We start from the raw sequence: 15,956 nt of genomic DNA on the forward strand, positions 1-15,956 counted from the left end.
AATTATATGGCAAAGGTTTTAACAAAGAAATTCTTATTTCTTGATGTTCGACGCTACTGCTTCTGAAGTTACGATAGACAAATAATATAGATTCACACAAGACAAGACATTCAGCGGTACGAGCGGGCAACCGCCAGCATCGACTAATAGCAGAACCCTGGGACTATCCAGAAAGTGATTGCCGAAGCCAGTGGGAATGAATTACCTTATTTACACTAAAGGCTGTCTGACAAAAATCTTATCAGCTCGTTGTCATGACAGACATACAATTTTTATTCTTTGACTGTTGTAATCAATGCTTCATATGAGAAATGGCACGATGATTACAAATCATATGGATGTTGTGAACAAGAAGACACCTGATGAAATGTTTTCATGGTTGTTTTCGTCATTAATTATGCCCAATGATGTCAAAAAACGGTATGACAGGTTCCTGATCTGACACTGGTAACACATTTCGCCGTGTGTGTTGTGTTTGTAGCAAAATTTACTTTTATTACGGCATGACAACTATAGTTAATAATCCACCTTGATAGCTGTGCGTGCTAAAGTGCCGCTTCCGGAACGATGAGGAGTGCTGACCCCGGATCGAATCCACCCTGTGGATTAGCGACGACGGCAGGTGTGCCGGCCAGCTGGCGTGTTGTTTTTAGGCGGTTTCCCTCATCTCACTAGCTGAATATCGGGATAGTACAAAATTAGCGATTTAGTGACACGATTCGCTAACATTTAAAACATTTTCGCCTATCTTTACATGACTAACATTATTCGTAGACAGATTCCTTCACGAGGTGTAACGGGGCGGTGACATTGATGGCGTCTGTCCATTCCTTAAACTAACAACCATTCCAGATCCATTAATAACGATTACGACTTTGCGGTAATACTGGACAAGGGGAGAAGAAAAAGAAACTGACACTTATAGTCACTGAATTGGCGATAGTGTCTAACGTAAAATCCTACCACAACTTAAAAATGTACACCAGGATGTTTATAAAACTTCCTGAACTTCATTTCCACTAAGAATTGCCTCAAAAATGTAAAATCTTGACCCTTGGTAATGCAATCTGACTTGAAAAATAATATTCCAGATTTGGCATAACTCTTACAACCCCAACAAAGGGGCTATACTAAAAAGGTACTGCCAAATTGTAGGTTTTTTGGTGGGGCAAATAAAAGTGGCCCGGGGAACAGAGTTGCAGGGCAGCAGGGGAAAGGAAATATTGTACTAACCTGACTATGGCAGATATTGAAAGTGACCACTATTCATCTCTTGGCACTTTTGGCGCTGAGCAATTTGCTCGAAGGCGGATCGAAGCCGACCGCAGCAATTGTTACTTGTATGGACGCATGCATGAACTAAAATCTGATACTTCCACATGCTCTGGTCAAATCGAATGGACGAAACAGAAATCTAACGAGAGGAGGCGACAACGTTCGGATCACGGATTTAGTTCAAACTTTGCGAAATTTTGGTACTCCTAACGGATGACATAATCTGCAAGTAGCGCTTCTACATACGCACTTAGCAAACTCTTATGTGGTGCTCAGCGGAGGATAGCTTGTACATCTGCCAGTCATGTACTTTCCCATTCCACACACTAAGAAGCGAAAGAAACACGGCTGTCACTATGCTCCCCTTATCTGGTCGTCGCGGCCCTTTCGTGAGATCTATGTTGAGGCAGTAGAATCGTTATGCAGCTTGTCGAAAATGTTAGTTCAAGTGGTTCAAATGGCTCTGAGCACTATGGGACTTCCGAGGTCATCAGTCCCCTAGAACTTAGAACTACTTAAACCTAACTAACCTAAGGACATCACACACATCCATGCCCGAGGCAGGATTCGAATCTGCGACCGTAGCAGACGCGTGGTTCCAGACTGTAGCGCCTAGAACCGCTCGGCCACTCTGGCCGGCCGAAAATGTCGGAATCTGAACTTTCTCAATTGTGTTTTGCCAAAAGAACGTAGCCTACCACTCAAAGATTCCTATTGGAGTTCATCTACATCTACATCTACATCCATACTCCGCAACCCACCTGACGGTGTGTGGCGGAGGGTACCCTGATTACCTCTATCGGTTCTCCCTTCTATTCCAGTCTCGTATTGTACGTGGAAAGAAGGATTGTCGGTATGCTTCTGTGTGGGCTCTAATCTCTCTGATTTTATCCTCATGGTCTCTTCGCGAGATATACGTAGGAGGAAGCAATATACTGCTTGACTCTTCGGTGAAGGTATGTTCTCAAAACTTTAACAAAAGCCCGTACCGGGCTACTGAGCGTCTCTCCTGCAGAGTCTTCCACTGGAGTTTATCTATCATCTCCGTAACGCTTTCGCGATTACTGAATGATCCTGTAACGAAGCGCGCTGCTCTCCGTTGGATCTTCTCTGTCTCTTCTATCAACCCTATCTGGTGCGGATCCCACACTGCTGAGCAGTATTCAAGCAGTGGGCGAACAAGCGTACTGTAACCTACTTCCTTTGTTGTCGGATTGCATTTTCTTAGGATTCTTCCAATGAATCTCAGTCTGGCATCTGCTTTACCGACGATCAACTTTATATGATCATTCCATTTTAAATCACTCCTAATGCGTACTGCCAGATAATTTATGGAATTAACTGCTTCCAGTTTCTGACCTGCTATTTTGTAGCTAAATGATAAGGGACCTATCTTTCTATGTATTCGCATCACATTACACTTGTCTACATTGAGATTCAATTGCCATTCCGTGCACCATGCGTCAATTCGCTGCAGATCCTCTTGCATTTCAGTACAATTTTCCATTGTTGCAACCTCTCGATACACCACAGCACCATCTGCAAAAAGCCTCAGTGAACTTCCGATGTCATCCACCAGGTCATTTATGTATATTGTGAATAGCAACGGTCCTATGAGACTTCCCTGCGGCACACCTGAAATCACTCTTACTTCGGAAGACTTCTCTCCATTGAGAATACTGCATTTCCATAATACTAGAGTTTGCTCGGAACTACCAATGCTAACCTAACAATACTCCTTAGATTTCCTTGATCTTCCTTTAATACGAACTATTTGAGGTTCTAAACACTCAAATAGCACTCAAAAATTGGTCGCAAATGTAATCTGTATGCGGTATCGTTTATAAAAGAGCGAAACGTTTATGAAATCCTCCCAGTAAACGGAAGCCATCCATTCTCCTTCACTAGAACTTACCTTATATTTCGTTCCATTTAATATCGCTTTGCAGCATTACGCTTGGATATTTATTCGTCATGACAGCGTCAGGCAGCACACCACTAATTCAGTAACCGAACATTATGGGATTGTACTTCCTATTCATCTAAATTGACTTAGATTTTTCTCCATTTAAAGCAAGCTGGCATTCATCAAAGAAAATACAAATTCCAGCCAAGTCTTGCTGTATCCTGTTACAGTCATCTGAATCCGACATTTTTCTACACACTACAGCGTTATCAGCAAACAGACGCAGACTGCAGCTAACCCTCATCAGTTTATGTACATAAAGAATGAGAGCGATGCTATCAACCTTTCTTGAGGCACCCCAGGCGGTACCCTTGTCCCTGATGAACATCCAGGACAACGTATTGGGCTCTATCACTTTGAAAGTTTTTTAGCCTCTCGCATAGCTGAGAATCTCTTCCATAGCCTCGGAACTTCCTTAGCAGTCTGCCCTGTGGCACTATGTCAAATGCTTTCTGGAAATCTGCGAATATGGAATCGACCTGTTGCCATCCATCTATAATTCGCAGTACATTGTGCGAGACGAGGGCAAGCTGAATTTAGTGGGGTCGATGCTTTCTGAATTTACGTTGATCTGAGGACAGAAGGTTATCAAATGTTCAAATGTGTGTGAAATCTTATGGGACTAAACTGCTAAGGTCGTCAGTCCCTAAGCTTACGCACTACTTAAACTAAATTATCCTAGGTACAAACACATACACACCCATACCCGAAGGAGGACTCGAACCTCCACCGGGATCAGCCGCACAGTCCACGACTGCAGCGCCCTAGACTGCTCGGCTAATCCCGCGCGGCGAAGGTTATCTGTCTCAGGCAAATTAAGTGCCTGGGTGTTAAAATTACGAACAACTTCAGTTGGAAAGACCACATAGAAAATATTGTGGGGAGGCGAGCCAAAGGTTTCTCTGCATTTGCAGGACACTTAGAAGATGCAACAAGTCCACTAAAGAGAGAGCTTACACTACGCTCGTTCGTCCTCTGTTAGAATCCTTACCAGGTGGGATTGACGGAGGACATCGAAAGGGTGCAAAAAAGGACAGCTCGTTAATTATTATCACGTAATAGGAGAGAGAGTATGGCAGATATGATACGCGAGTTGGGATGGAAATCATTAAAGCAAAGAAGTTTTTCGTCGTGGCTAGGTCTATTTACGAAATTTCAGTCACCAACTTTCTCTTCCGAATGCGAAAATATTTTGTTGAGCCCAACCTACATAGGTAGGAATGATCATAACAATAAAATAAGAGAAATCAGAGCTCGAACAGAAAGGTTTAGGTGTTCGTTTTTCCCGCTCGCTGTTCGGGAGTGGAATGGTAGAGAGATAGTATGATGTGTTTCGATGAACCATCTGCCAAGCACTTAAATGTGAATTGCAGAGCAATCATGTAGATGTAGATGTATTATATTGGAATTTAGAATACGCTCAAGAAGTCTCAGATTCTATCAAAATTTGAAGCAGTTGTGGACCAAGTAGGTCGGCAGGGGTAACTATGCAATAAATAAATAAACAGTAATAATAATAATAATTTTTCCTTAATGCGCGAGCATTTTATTCTTTTTTAGATAAGCAGGAAGGTATAAAACGGCTCTGACGCTAGACGTACAAAGAGACGGTACTTAGATATCGCCGTTACAGTAGCAACGGACCACACATGAATTTGTGACTGTAGAGAGTGGTCACCCCTACGGCTCGGGAAGCTCTCGGAGAGGACGGGAATGGAAGTGAATCCTTTCTGACCTCAGACACGGCAGTGAGAGTCGAAGAGGCAGCCACACGGCTCGACCGGTCTTTGACCTTCACAGGGGAAATCAGCCGATTTGTGCTCCGCTGAACCCTGGACGGTGGCACCTGGTGGGAGGACTTCCGAAAGGAAGCCTCTGCAATCAAAACCTCAAGCCCCCTTATATCATGGCGCAGAATCTCTCTCTCTCTCTCTCTCTCTCTCTCTCTCTCTCTCTCTTTCTTCCGGTCGAAAAGCAACTCAGCTACCGAGTTTCAGAGTTCTCGCCGTTAATTCAGTGGAAATAAGGAAGGCTTTTCCGTCATACGTGAACGAAAGTCCACTCTGCTTTTAATGACACAGCTGCGAAAGGGACTGATAGCGCGGGTGCAAATCGAACCATTTATGCATATTTCTTATCTCAAAAATCAATCCGTTTGTACCTGCCCAATTCTGCTCATAGACGGCCCTGTGGCCAAGCGGTTCTAGGCGCTTCAGTCCGGAACCGTGCTGCTGCTATGGTCACAGGTTCGAATCCTGTCTCGGGCATTGATGTGCGTCTTTAGGTTAGTTAGGTCTAAGTAGTTCTAAGTCTAGGGGACTGATGACCTCAGATGTTAAGTCCCATAGTGTTTAGAGCCATTTGCATGTTTTTCTGCGCATACAATGTGACTTATTCACTTTAGGCAGTTTCTGTTTAACATGAGGCTTGTGAAATGTCATCGTGTCAGTTATAGAAAAAGAAATCGTTGTTCTTAGTTATGTGGCCTGTGGTCAGCGACAGCGCCATGGAATTTGTCAGCATAAAAGTATCAATTTTTCTCTTATAGAGTACTGTGTATCAGAGTGGACACGAAAACAGTAGAAACTAGGAAACTAGTCGTGATCTGGTTTGTGATGTAATTTAACATTGGCCTGAAGTAATTTAAGAAAATCAAGACGCAAATATTAGAGCTAGCGGTGTGAGGCATACTCCTCTAGAATGTCATTCAGACAGTCCGAGGAGTGTTTAATCAATAATGAAACACATTTTTTCTAGGCCAGTTTGTTGTGGGATATCATGGAATTCCTGTTTCAGCCCCTATAGTTTCATGAAGCTCCGATCGGTAGAGGCGTTTTACGTAGCCTTCAAAATGGTTCAAAAGGCTCTAAGCGCCATGGGATTTAACATCGGATGTCATCAGTCCCCTAGAACTTAGAACTATTTAAACCTAACTAACCTAAGGACATCACACACATCAACGCCCGAGGCAGGATTCGAACGTGCGACCGTAGCGGTTGCGCGGTCCACGCTGTTGCGCCTAGAACCGCTCGGCCACAAGAGCCGTCTAGCTTTCAATGTAGCTTCTGTAGCGGAAGTGTGTTCCACACAGAGAGTTGTCATTGAGTTTCTTATGGCAAAAAGTATGGCATCGCAGATATTTGTAGCTGCTTGCAGAATGACTACGGAGTCCTGACAGTGAACCAAAGCTCGGTGATGTCCTCCGTGCCAGTGTACGATTGTCTTCCGAGAGACTATCAGCTCGTTACGTATGTGACCAAATACGTAAATCTAGAAGCAGAAAATGAGGAAGCATAGACAGTTTTGAAGATCTTGGAGTTGCGACAGTAAAGGCAAATCTAAATGAACGGGTCGTTCGATGTGAGACAAATATTTTTGATTGTGAAGAGAAACAAATCAGGTCTCACTGGCTAGACTAACTCTTGTCCACCACAGTAGACCATGCACGGCAGGCTGCTGTGGCCGAGCGGTTCTCGGCGCTTCAGTCCGGAACCGAGCTGCTGCTACGGTCGCAGGTTCGAATCCTGCCTTGGGCATGGATGTGTGTGATGTCCTAAGTTTAGTTAGGTTTAAGTAGTTGTAAGCCAAAGGGACTGATGGCGTCAGATGTTAAGTCCAATAGTGCTTAGAGCCTTTTGAACCATTTGAACCACGAACGATCTAGTTTGGAAAATACCAAACTTACCGAGTTCTCGCTAACTACTGGCCGAATGTACTTAAACTTACGGCTATCTTTCCGCAGTTATGATGCTAAATTTCTCAGTGCCTGAAAGTGAAATTCTTGCGTTTGAATTTATATCTTGTCAGCGTTTCCCATATTTTGTTGATGCAGCTTGGGACTAGAATTTATATCGACATTTATATTCCGCACACCACCTTACGGTGTGCGGGGGAGGGCAATTTGTTTACTAGTGCCGCTTCCTCCTGCTCCTGTTTCAGTCGCGTATGGTTCGTGTGAAGAGCGACTGCTGGTAACCTTCTGTGTGGGCCCAAACGTCTCTCATTTTATCTTCGTCACCTTTTCGTGAGATATACGTCGGAGGAAGCAATGTACTTTCTAGAACTGTATGCTTACTGAACATTAACAGTAGACCAGAACGTGACGCAGGACGCCTCTGTCGCAGCGTCTGCCACAGGACTGGGTTGACCTTCTCCGTGACGCTTGCGTGCTTGTTAAATGAACCCGTAACAAAAACGTGCTGCTCTTCTTTGCATCTTATCTATCTCCTCTGTCAGTCCTATCTGGTACGGATCTCATATTTCCAAGCAATATTAAAGTATTGATCGAACGATTGATTTGTAAGTTACTTCCTCTGTTAATGGACTACGTTTCTCGAGGATTATTGCAGTGAATGTCAGCTGGCGTCTGCCATAATCGCGATTAATTTCATGTGGTTGTTCACTTCAAGTGATTCCGTACGCATACTCCTAGATATTTTATCGAAGTAATTTGTTCCAGTTTATGCTTATCCATTGCGGATATTTTAGAACCGTGACTGTATATTGAATGTAAATAAGTTATACACAATTGCAGCGAGTCACTTTTTTCAGTAATAATGCTTTATTACATGAACCGGTTTTCGAACCCTTTCGGGTTCGTCTTCAGATGATTTCGGGAGGATCCAGGAAGTTACATCATTACTGGTAGTAGCATAATGCTGCTTGCACAATCGTCCACCAGTTGGGGTACGTCAAAGGCGTTTGCCTACTGGTTTCCTCTACACCTAACTGAGGACCATAAAGAGCAACCATCTGTACGAAACTGCTTGCGCGCTACGAGTGTGATTGCGATTACTTTTACCAAGCGTCGTCACAAGCGCTGAAAAATGCGTTCATCACTTCGAACCGGAAACATAACGGCAATCCATAGAGTGGGGGCTCACCACTTCTCCTACACGTACAAAACGACACCCTCAGCCTGTAAAAGATATGGTGACGGTCTTCTGGGACTCTGAAGGGGTGATTATGTTTGATGTTCTCTCTCATGGTGGAAGTGTAGTATACTACCCTCACGCAATTGAAGAAACTACTTCATCGTGTTCGTCGTCATAAAAACGTGAGTGAACTTCTCCTTCTCCGTGAAAATACCAGGCCTCACACAAGTTTTTAGATCAAAGAAGAGCTCACAAAACTTCACTGGACTCATTCATCATACAGCTCTGACCTCGCACCTTCCGGTTTCCATCTGTTTGTTGCAATGAAGGATGCACTCTGTGGGAGGCTGTACATTGATCTTGAGGATGATACTGATGCAGCAAGACATGGCCTCTAGTGGAATGGTACCACGCGGATATACATGCCCTCCCAGTAAAACGGTGTAAGGCTGTCGCACGGAACGTAAATTATGTTGAAATATGGTGTTTTCTAGCCAATCCTGAATAAAGCCAATCAGCTATCAGGGAAAAGAAAAGAAGTGGTGCGCTACTTATTGGACATCCCTCGTTTCAGTGAACGATGCAATTCAAGAGATATGATGCTGAGAACATTATAATATATACAGTCAATTAGTGTGGAGCGAGCCACAGTGAAGAGAATGTGGCCTAGTGGGCTATACATGGGGGCTCCGTGTTTGCATGGGGCCGGCAGAGGCAACGCACTTGGCGCCTTATCAAATGGTTCAAATGGCTCTGAGCACTATGGGACTTAACTTCTAAGGTCATCAGTTCCCGTAGAACTTAGAACTAATTAAACCTACCTAACCGAATCACACACAGCATGCCCGAGGCAGGATTCGAACCTGCGACCGTAGCGATCGCACGGTTCCAGACTGTAGCGCCTAGAACAGTTCGGCCACCCCGGCCGGCGGCGTCTTATCAGATGTGGCTCGGACCCGGACACGTGTATAAAGAAGGAACATCGGGGCTGCCAGTCACTTGTCATGGTCCTATCCGATCAGCACACTATCCCTAGTCGCAGACTCGAACTGTTCTTGAAAAGATGCGAAATCTTTCAGTTGACATCGCAGCAGATTTAGCAGTATATTTGAAAAAGAAAATAAGACCTCAAATCCTTGATGTAGTACTCTATAAGGGTGAAAGGGTCGTAACACGATTCTTATCTATAAATTATTACCCTTATATTCACGTTATACTGTACAGAGGAAAGACTGAATTGCGCAACGAGAAGTACTAGTTCAGTAAAATAAAAGCTAGGAATGTAGGATTTCCATTAATTTGATACCTTCCCATACAAAGAACCTGAAAACTGAAACAAAATGGATATTACGATGGCTACAGGCTAAACAGGAGGAGACTGCGTGGTGGTAAGACATTGACTTCGTATTCTGAAGGACTACGGTTCAAATCCCTGTCCAGACGTTCTGATCAATATTTTTGGTGAATTTCCTGAATCGATAAAGAAAATGGCAGGTTAGTTCCACTGAAAGGGCATTACAAATATCCATTCTCAATCAAAGCTTGCGCTCCATCTCTAATGACGTGTGTGCAGAGACAGGAGGTAAAAACCTAATACTCCTTTTCTTTACAGACAAGGCAAAGAGTTATCTGGAAAATTGAATATGATTAAATTCAGTTCTTACCAGCATTATTAAATACTTAATATACTGAATTTATCATATCTTCTGTTTTTACTTCTAGGATCTGACATAGCGAACAAACCATCCATTGTTATATCTACTATGTGTCCATATATATGCAAGACCGTAACTCGTTTTGAAATTTGTATGTTCGCACTCTCGAATGCGGTGGTTACAGCCAATGGCACTACATAATAAATATATGTGTTTGTCTCTATAATCAGTTCCTTTCCACTTTGTTTAGGAGTTACGGCTGAAGAGTATAAGTAATAACGAGCGTTTATCCTCATAGTTTCGCTCTCGTACCTACACTTCTCGCACACGGAGGATCTCGGTTGTGGTTGTGCTTTTGGATTCGGAGATTTATTGACGTTGGCAGATCCTTTAGTTGCTCGTGACACCCATCGTGCAACTCGTTCCTTAACTTCTTTTGTCTGGTACAGAAGAAAACTTTCGTCAACAACATTTCTAAATGTGACAATATTTCACTTTCAATGATACCCGATGTGAACTACTATATCGAATAAACTGCATGTAGCGATTTAACGGGTCGGGTCGGACCAAGGCTCGAATTTCCATACTTCCTCTTCGGTAGTCTTCCACCAATTGAACCACCTGAAGACACATTGCAATTTGATATACGTTCAACTTCCCCCATTCCTCCATAAGCAACAAATATTCTGACAAGAGGGAAGTAAATCCGTTTCAGTCTCAACTAAATTAAATCCTCAGCAAGTAATATATCTGATTAGAAGGTCTGAGGTCCGGAAAATAGTGCTGTTGGTAAATAAACACGTAAGTAGGTCAGTGAAGCAACTGGTAGCGCTTCACTATATGGTCCACGCGCTATCAAGAACCTGTTAACTGAACCGGGAAATGGAGTTAAGCTTGTGATTTATAAGAGCGCTCCCTCTGAGAACACATCATTTTCACTGTTACACTTCCAGATAAAACCCAGAAGGCTGTCGTTTCTTTCCTATACAGGAACGTTACAGAACGCTGGAGAACGAACTCGGAGGCACAGGGGAAAAAAAGGTGCGTCACCATCCCAGACCATTTAGAAGGAATCGGCCCGGCATTCTCCTTACATGATGTAAGAAAATTGTGAAAAACCTTGAAATTGGGATACCCAGACGAGGATTCGCATAGAATAGGCGTTTTAATCGCTAGCCCAGCTCTGTTTGTTTCGTTCGTTTCGTTTTGGAATCACTGTGGTAACAGGCTAAGCACTTTCTCGAGTGGGGTACACCAAAGCATCCAGGGTACATGAAATGGTTTTGGGAAACCACCGGAGACCTAAATCACCACAGACGCATTCTGTCTTGCTGTTTTCCGAAGTAAAAGCAAAATTCTGTCTTGCAAGCGTTTTACCAGAACTTCAAAAACGCAGAGGGCAGTTGTGGTTTTTGCTTGGCATGGTGGTATGCATTAACTCATCTTAAGTAAAACGTCTAATGTCTCAACAGTTATAAATTTTCGGACTTATATGGGAACTTCCCTTCTAACTTTGACGAATTTTACCTCTTGTAAGAACATGTGACTCCTTTTTTTTTTTTTAACAGCCTGTATACAAAATGAACAGTAAAAGTTCCAATATACTTTTCTGGGGTACATTTGAAATTACTTCTACATCTGTCGAGAACTCTCCATCCAAGATGAGCTGCTGCGACCTTCTTACCAAGAAATCTTCTACCCTGTCACTAATTTTACCTAATACCATAACACGGACGTAACTTCGATAACAGGCCGACGTGTAGTAGTGGGCCAAATCCATTTGGGAAGACAAAAAATACTGCTTTACCGGACTGTCTTGATCCATGGCGTTCACCCATGTCTTGTAAGAAGAAACTTGAGCCGCTTTCTAATACAGAGTTTTTTTAAAAAATGTTTCACATTTTGTGAAGTAATATGACCAAAACCATTACAAAAATTTTCAGTAAACATTGGCTGTAAAAGACATATCTTAAAAGCTCTGCGCACTTTTTCATCTTCTCTAATGTGAACGTCTCTTCTATCGTGATCTCTTAGTTTCTACGAACTACCTCCAGAAAGCAGTAAAAAAGTTAATAAACAAATAAGAACACATTGTTCTACAACTGTCAGGCAGCAGAGCTTCTAATGCAACCTGCTTGCTAGTACATACGACTTGCACTTGTGATCCATCGCTAAAGGAGTTTCTCAGTATGATATCCATTCATATTAAGGCATGCTTCCGTCCGACGTCTCAGGTAATCTCTCTGAAAAACTCGAGGTTGGTCACGAATATGCTTGCAGACAATGGGGAAGCGATCCTATAGTGTTTGTACTTCGTTAATGGAGCTTGCATACACAAAAAATATGTATAGTTCCCACAAAAAAAAAGGGTTCAAGTGATTGAGATCGGTGGAACGAACTGGTCCAAATACTGGGCCACCGCAACCAATCCATTGTCCATTAAACGTATGTGTGAAGTGTTCTAGGACATTTCGGAGAAAATGGGCTGGTGCTTCATCACGCATGAACCAAATCTCCAGCTTTGTTGTAATCGTACCTCCAGTAGGGCAAGACTTTTGGCAGCATCTAACGACGTTTTGTATCAGTGAACCTGCTTGGTCATATGTAAGGTGCTGTAATTCGTCACCATTAATACTTTTCCATGCCTTCCTTCTTCAACTCTGTGTGGATTTGTATCACTCTACACATATTAGTTATGAAAACTGACAACCCCATCACGCGTGAAACCCGCTTCAGCTGTGAATGGTATCTTTTTTCTGAGAAGTGCATCTTCACCACATCTGTGCAATAGCCATTGGCAGAAGTGCCTTCTTTGTGGCTGATATTCTGGGCCGGGCGCTGTGGCCGAGCGGTGATAGGCGCTTTAGTTCGGAAACACGCTGCTGCTGCTACGGTCGCAGGTTCGAATCCTGCCTCGGGCATGGATGTGTGCGATGTCCTTACGTTAGTTAGGTTTAAGTAGTTCTAAGTCTAGGGGACGGATGACCTTAGATGCTATGTCCCATAGAGCTTAGAGTCATTTGAGCCATTTGATATTCTGGCCGAAGAGCTTTGGTTATAGCAAACGTTCACGCAGGATCGTCCTGAATAGAGAATGTCTATCCCCGACTAACGGTGAAATTCTACGTACATTGGTTTGACAATCTTTTCGCGCTCATTTGAATAAACGCTCCTCTACAACAGCAGCACGAATGATGGGAGGACTGCCATGAACCACCGGTGTTGAAAGTACAGAACCAGAGTCGGCTAGCAGCTGAAAAATTAGCTGACTTGTGCAGACGGTATCTTACGTTCGGGATGTTTTTCGTTAGGACAGGAGATCGAGAGTTCCGTCCATTTGCCTGACCGTATCACAAGATCATGTCTGTGGAATAACAGACTTCCATTATGCTGGAAGGCAATTTTGACGCAGAGGTAACATCGGTTACCGACACATCACCAATGTTAAATGCTGTCGGGCTTAGCTAGCACTGTGATGGATGTCCGTTCCGGTCTGCCGAGCGCTTCTAGCTGGGGTGGGTGCGCTCGTCCTTGCGAGGTCAACTGAGCAGCTCCTCGATTGGGAAGTAACAGCTCCGGTCACGAAAGTTGATAACGACCGGAAGAGCGGTGTGCTAGCCACATGTCCATTCATATCCGCATCCAGCGACGCCTTTGGATGGCACGGCGGTCGGTCGGTACCGTTGTCTCTTCCGCCGCGCTGGATTAGCCGAGCGGTTTAAGGCGCTGCAGTCATGGACTGGTCGCAGCAGAGGTTCGAGTCCTCCCTCGGGAATGGGTGTGTGTGATTGTCGTTAGGATAATTTTGGTTAAGTAGTGTGTAAGCTTATGGACTGATGACCTCAGCAGTTAAGTCTCGTAAGATTTCACACAAATTTTAATATTTTGAACCTTTTCCGAAGGAGATAGTGAGATTATGCTGGTAAGTGCAAAGATAAAACTACAATGTACGATTAAAATTATTTCACAAACTTATCAAAAAATATTTTTTGCGTACCACTCGAAATAATCTGTGCCTTGCATTTACCCAAAACAGTGAATGAGGTACAGTAACAATACTAACTGATGCTCAGTACTTGCTGTGAACATGGAGAATAACGGAACTATGTGACATTTGTTTATTGCTTCTTATAGTTAGGCAATGTTGGAACACGTGAGGCAATACTGAACCTACAACTTATCTTAGAAGAAAGATTAAGGAAAGGCAGACCTACGTTTCTAGCATTTTTAGAATTAGAGAAATGTTGACTGGAATACTCTCTTTCAAATTCTGAAGGTGGCAGGGGTCAAATAGAGGGAGCGAAAGGCTATTTACGATTTGTACAGAAACCAGACGGCAGTTATGAATCGAGGGACTTGAAATGGAAGCAGTGGTTGGGAAGGGAGTGAGACCGGGTTGTAGCCTCTCCCCAATGCTATTCAATCTGTATATTGAGCAAGCAGTAAGGGAAACAAAAGAAAAGATCGAAGTAGGTATTAAAATCCATGGAGAAGAAATAAAAACTTTGACGCTCGCCGATGACATCGTACTTCTGTCAGAGACAGCAAAGGACTTGGAAGAGCAGTTGAACAGAATGGATAGTATCTTGAAAGGAGGGTATAAGATGAACATCAACAAAAGGAAAACGAGAATAATGCAATGTAGTCGAATTTAGTCGGGTGATGCTGAGGGAATTAGATTAGGAAATGAGACACTTAAAGTAGGAAAGGAGTTTTGGTATTAGGGGAGCAAAATAACTGATGATGGTCGTAGTAGAGAGGATATAAAGTGTAGAGTGGCAATGGCAAGGAAAGCATTACTGAAGAAGAGAAATTTGTTAACATCGAGTATAGATTTAAGTGTCAGGAAGTCGTTTCTGAAAGTGTTTGTATGGAGTGTAGCCATGTGTGGAAGTGAAACATGGACGATAAATAGTTCTACAAGTATAGAATAGAAGCTTTCGAAATGTGGTGCTACAGAAGAATGCTGAAGATCAAATGGGTAGATCACATAACTAACGATGGAGTATTGAATAGAATTGGGGAGTGGAGGAGTTTGTGGCACAACTTGACTAGACGAAGGGATCGGTTGGTACTGGAGGGCAGTGTGGAGGGTAAAAATCGTAGAGGAAGACCAAAGGGTTGAATACACTAAGCAGATTCAGAAGGATGTAGGCTGCAGTATGTACTGGGGGATGAAGAAGCTTGCACAGGATAGAGTAGCAGGGAGACCTGCATCAAATGAGTCATCAGACTGAAGACAACAATGACAATAACATAGGTACAGCTTGCTGTAGGATGGATGTGTTTCACTAAAGGTGATGAACAAGTAGCAACAGATGTTAAGGTATGGACTGTACAGCCCATGTTTCCTGGACATTTTCGTCTTGTGCTGTCGCTTACTGTCACGAAAATTCTACCAGGAATGTATTCGCTCTAATTATAACAGGCCACTTTTTTTCCAAAGAACGCCGAACTCTGCGCTGATTACTCGTAAATTAGTTGACCGTGAATTGTGGCAGTAAATTTGTAAGATTGGGTGGGGATGGAGGGGGTAATGCACTGGGGAAGAGTGGCGCGGACTAGTGGGCCGGAGCGGTGGCGGACACGTGGTGTGCTGAGGCGGTACTCACACGACAGTGGCCTCCTTGGGGATGGGCGGCACGGTCTCGAGCTGCAGGAACATGCAGCGCACGGTGGTCCGGAAGCAGAGGCAGCGCGGCGGACAGGCCTGGGCCGTCACGCCGCCCACAGACGCCGCCGCCACCGCCACCATGAACAGCGCCACCGCTGCCCACGGCCGCAGCATGCCGATGCCGGCGCTGGCTGGCTCACTCGGGAGGGACCGGGCGCCGGAGCTCTGTTTGTGTGCGTGTGTGTGTCGGTGTCGGTGAGTGGCGTGTGACGTAGCGCGGGGCGGCTGGCCGGCGTCCGTGCGGGGCCGGCTCCGGGCTGCGACTGAGCGCCGGCGCGGATGCTGCGCGCCGCCACGGCACGCTCCCCCCACCACCGCGCCGACGCTCGCCTCTCCCCTCTTCCCACCAACCCCTCGAGCCCCGCCACACACACACACACACGCGCACACACACACGGTGGCAGCGGCGGTAGGAGGCGCTGTGGCGGCGGCGGGTCGACGATTCCTTTACTGCTGCCGCGCCGATTCGGGTGCCCGCACGCGCCGCCCTCGTCCGGCCGTCGCTACTGACC

The 15,956-nt window shown here is 44.5% G+C and overlaps 1 protein-coding gene across 2 annotated transcripts in view; it reads right to left on the bottom strand.

Annotated features, from left to right (window-relative positions):
• LOC126365858 (peroxidasin homolog) overlaps window positions 1-15,703 on the bottom strand; it is a 1,186,130-nt gene extending 1,170,427 nt beyond the window's left edge. The window contains exon 1 of one of the 2 annotated variants that reach the window (XM_050008525.1): window positions 15,383-15,703. In XM_050008525.1, the coding sequence (XP_049864482.1) occupies window positions 15,383-15,558 (176 nt within the window). In that variant the 5' untranslated portion in view covers window positions 15,559-15,703. The remainder of the gene's footprint in view (window positions 1-15,382) is intronic. The other variant, XM_050008523.1, reaches the window with a different exon arrangement.
• Between the last annotated feature and the right edge of the window lie 253 nt (window positions 15,704-15,956).

Source organism: Schistocerca gregaria, chromosome 4 (assembly GCF_023897955.1).
Source record: "Schistocerca gregaria isolate iqSchGreg1 chromosome 4, iqSchGreg1.2, whole genome shotgun sequence".
Classification (NCBI taxonomy): domain Eukaryota; kingdom Metazoa; phylum Arthropoda; class Insecta; order Orthoptera; family Acrididae; genus Schistocerca; species Schistocerca gregaria.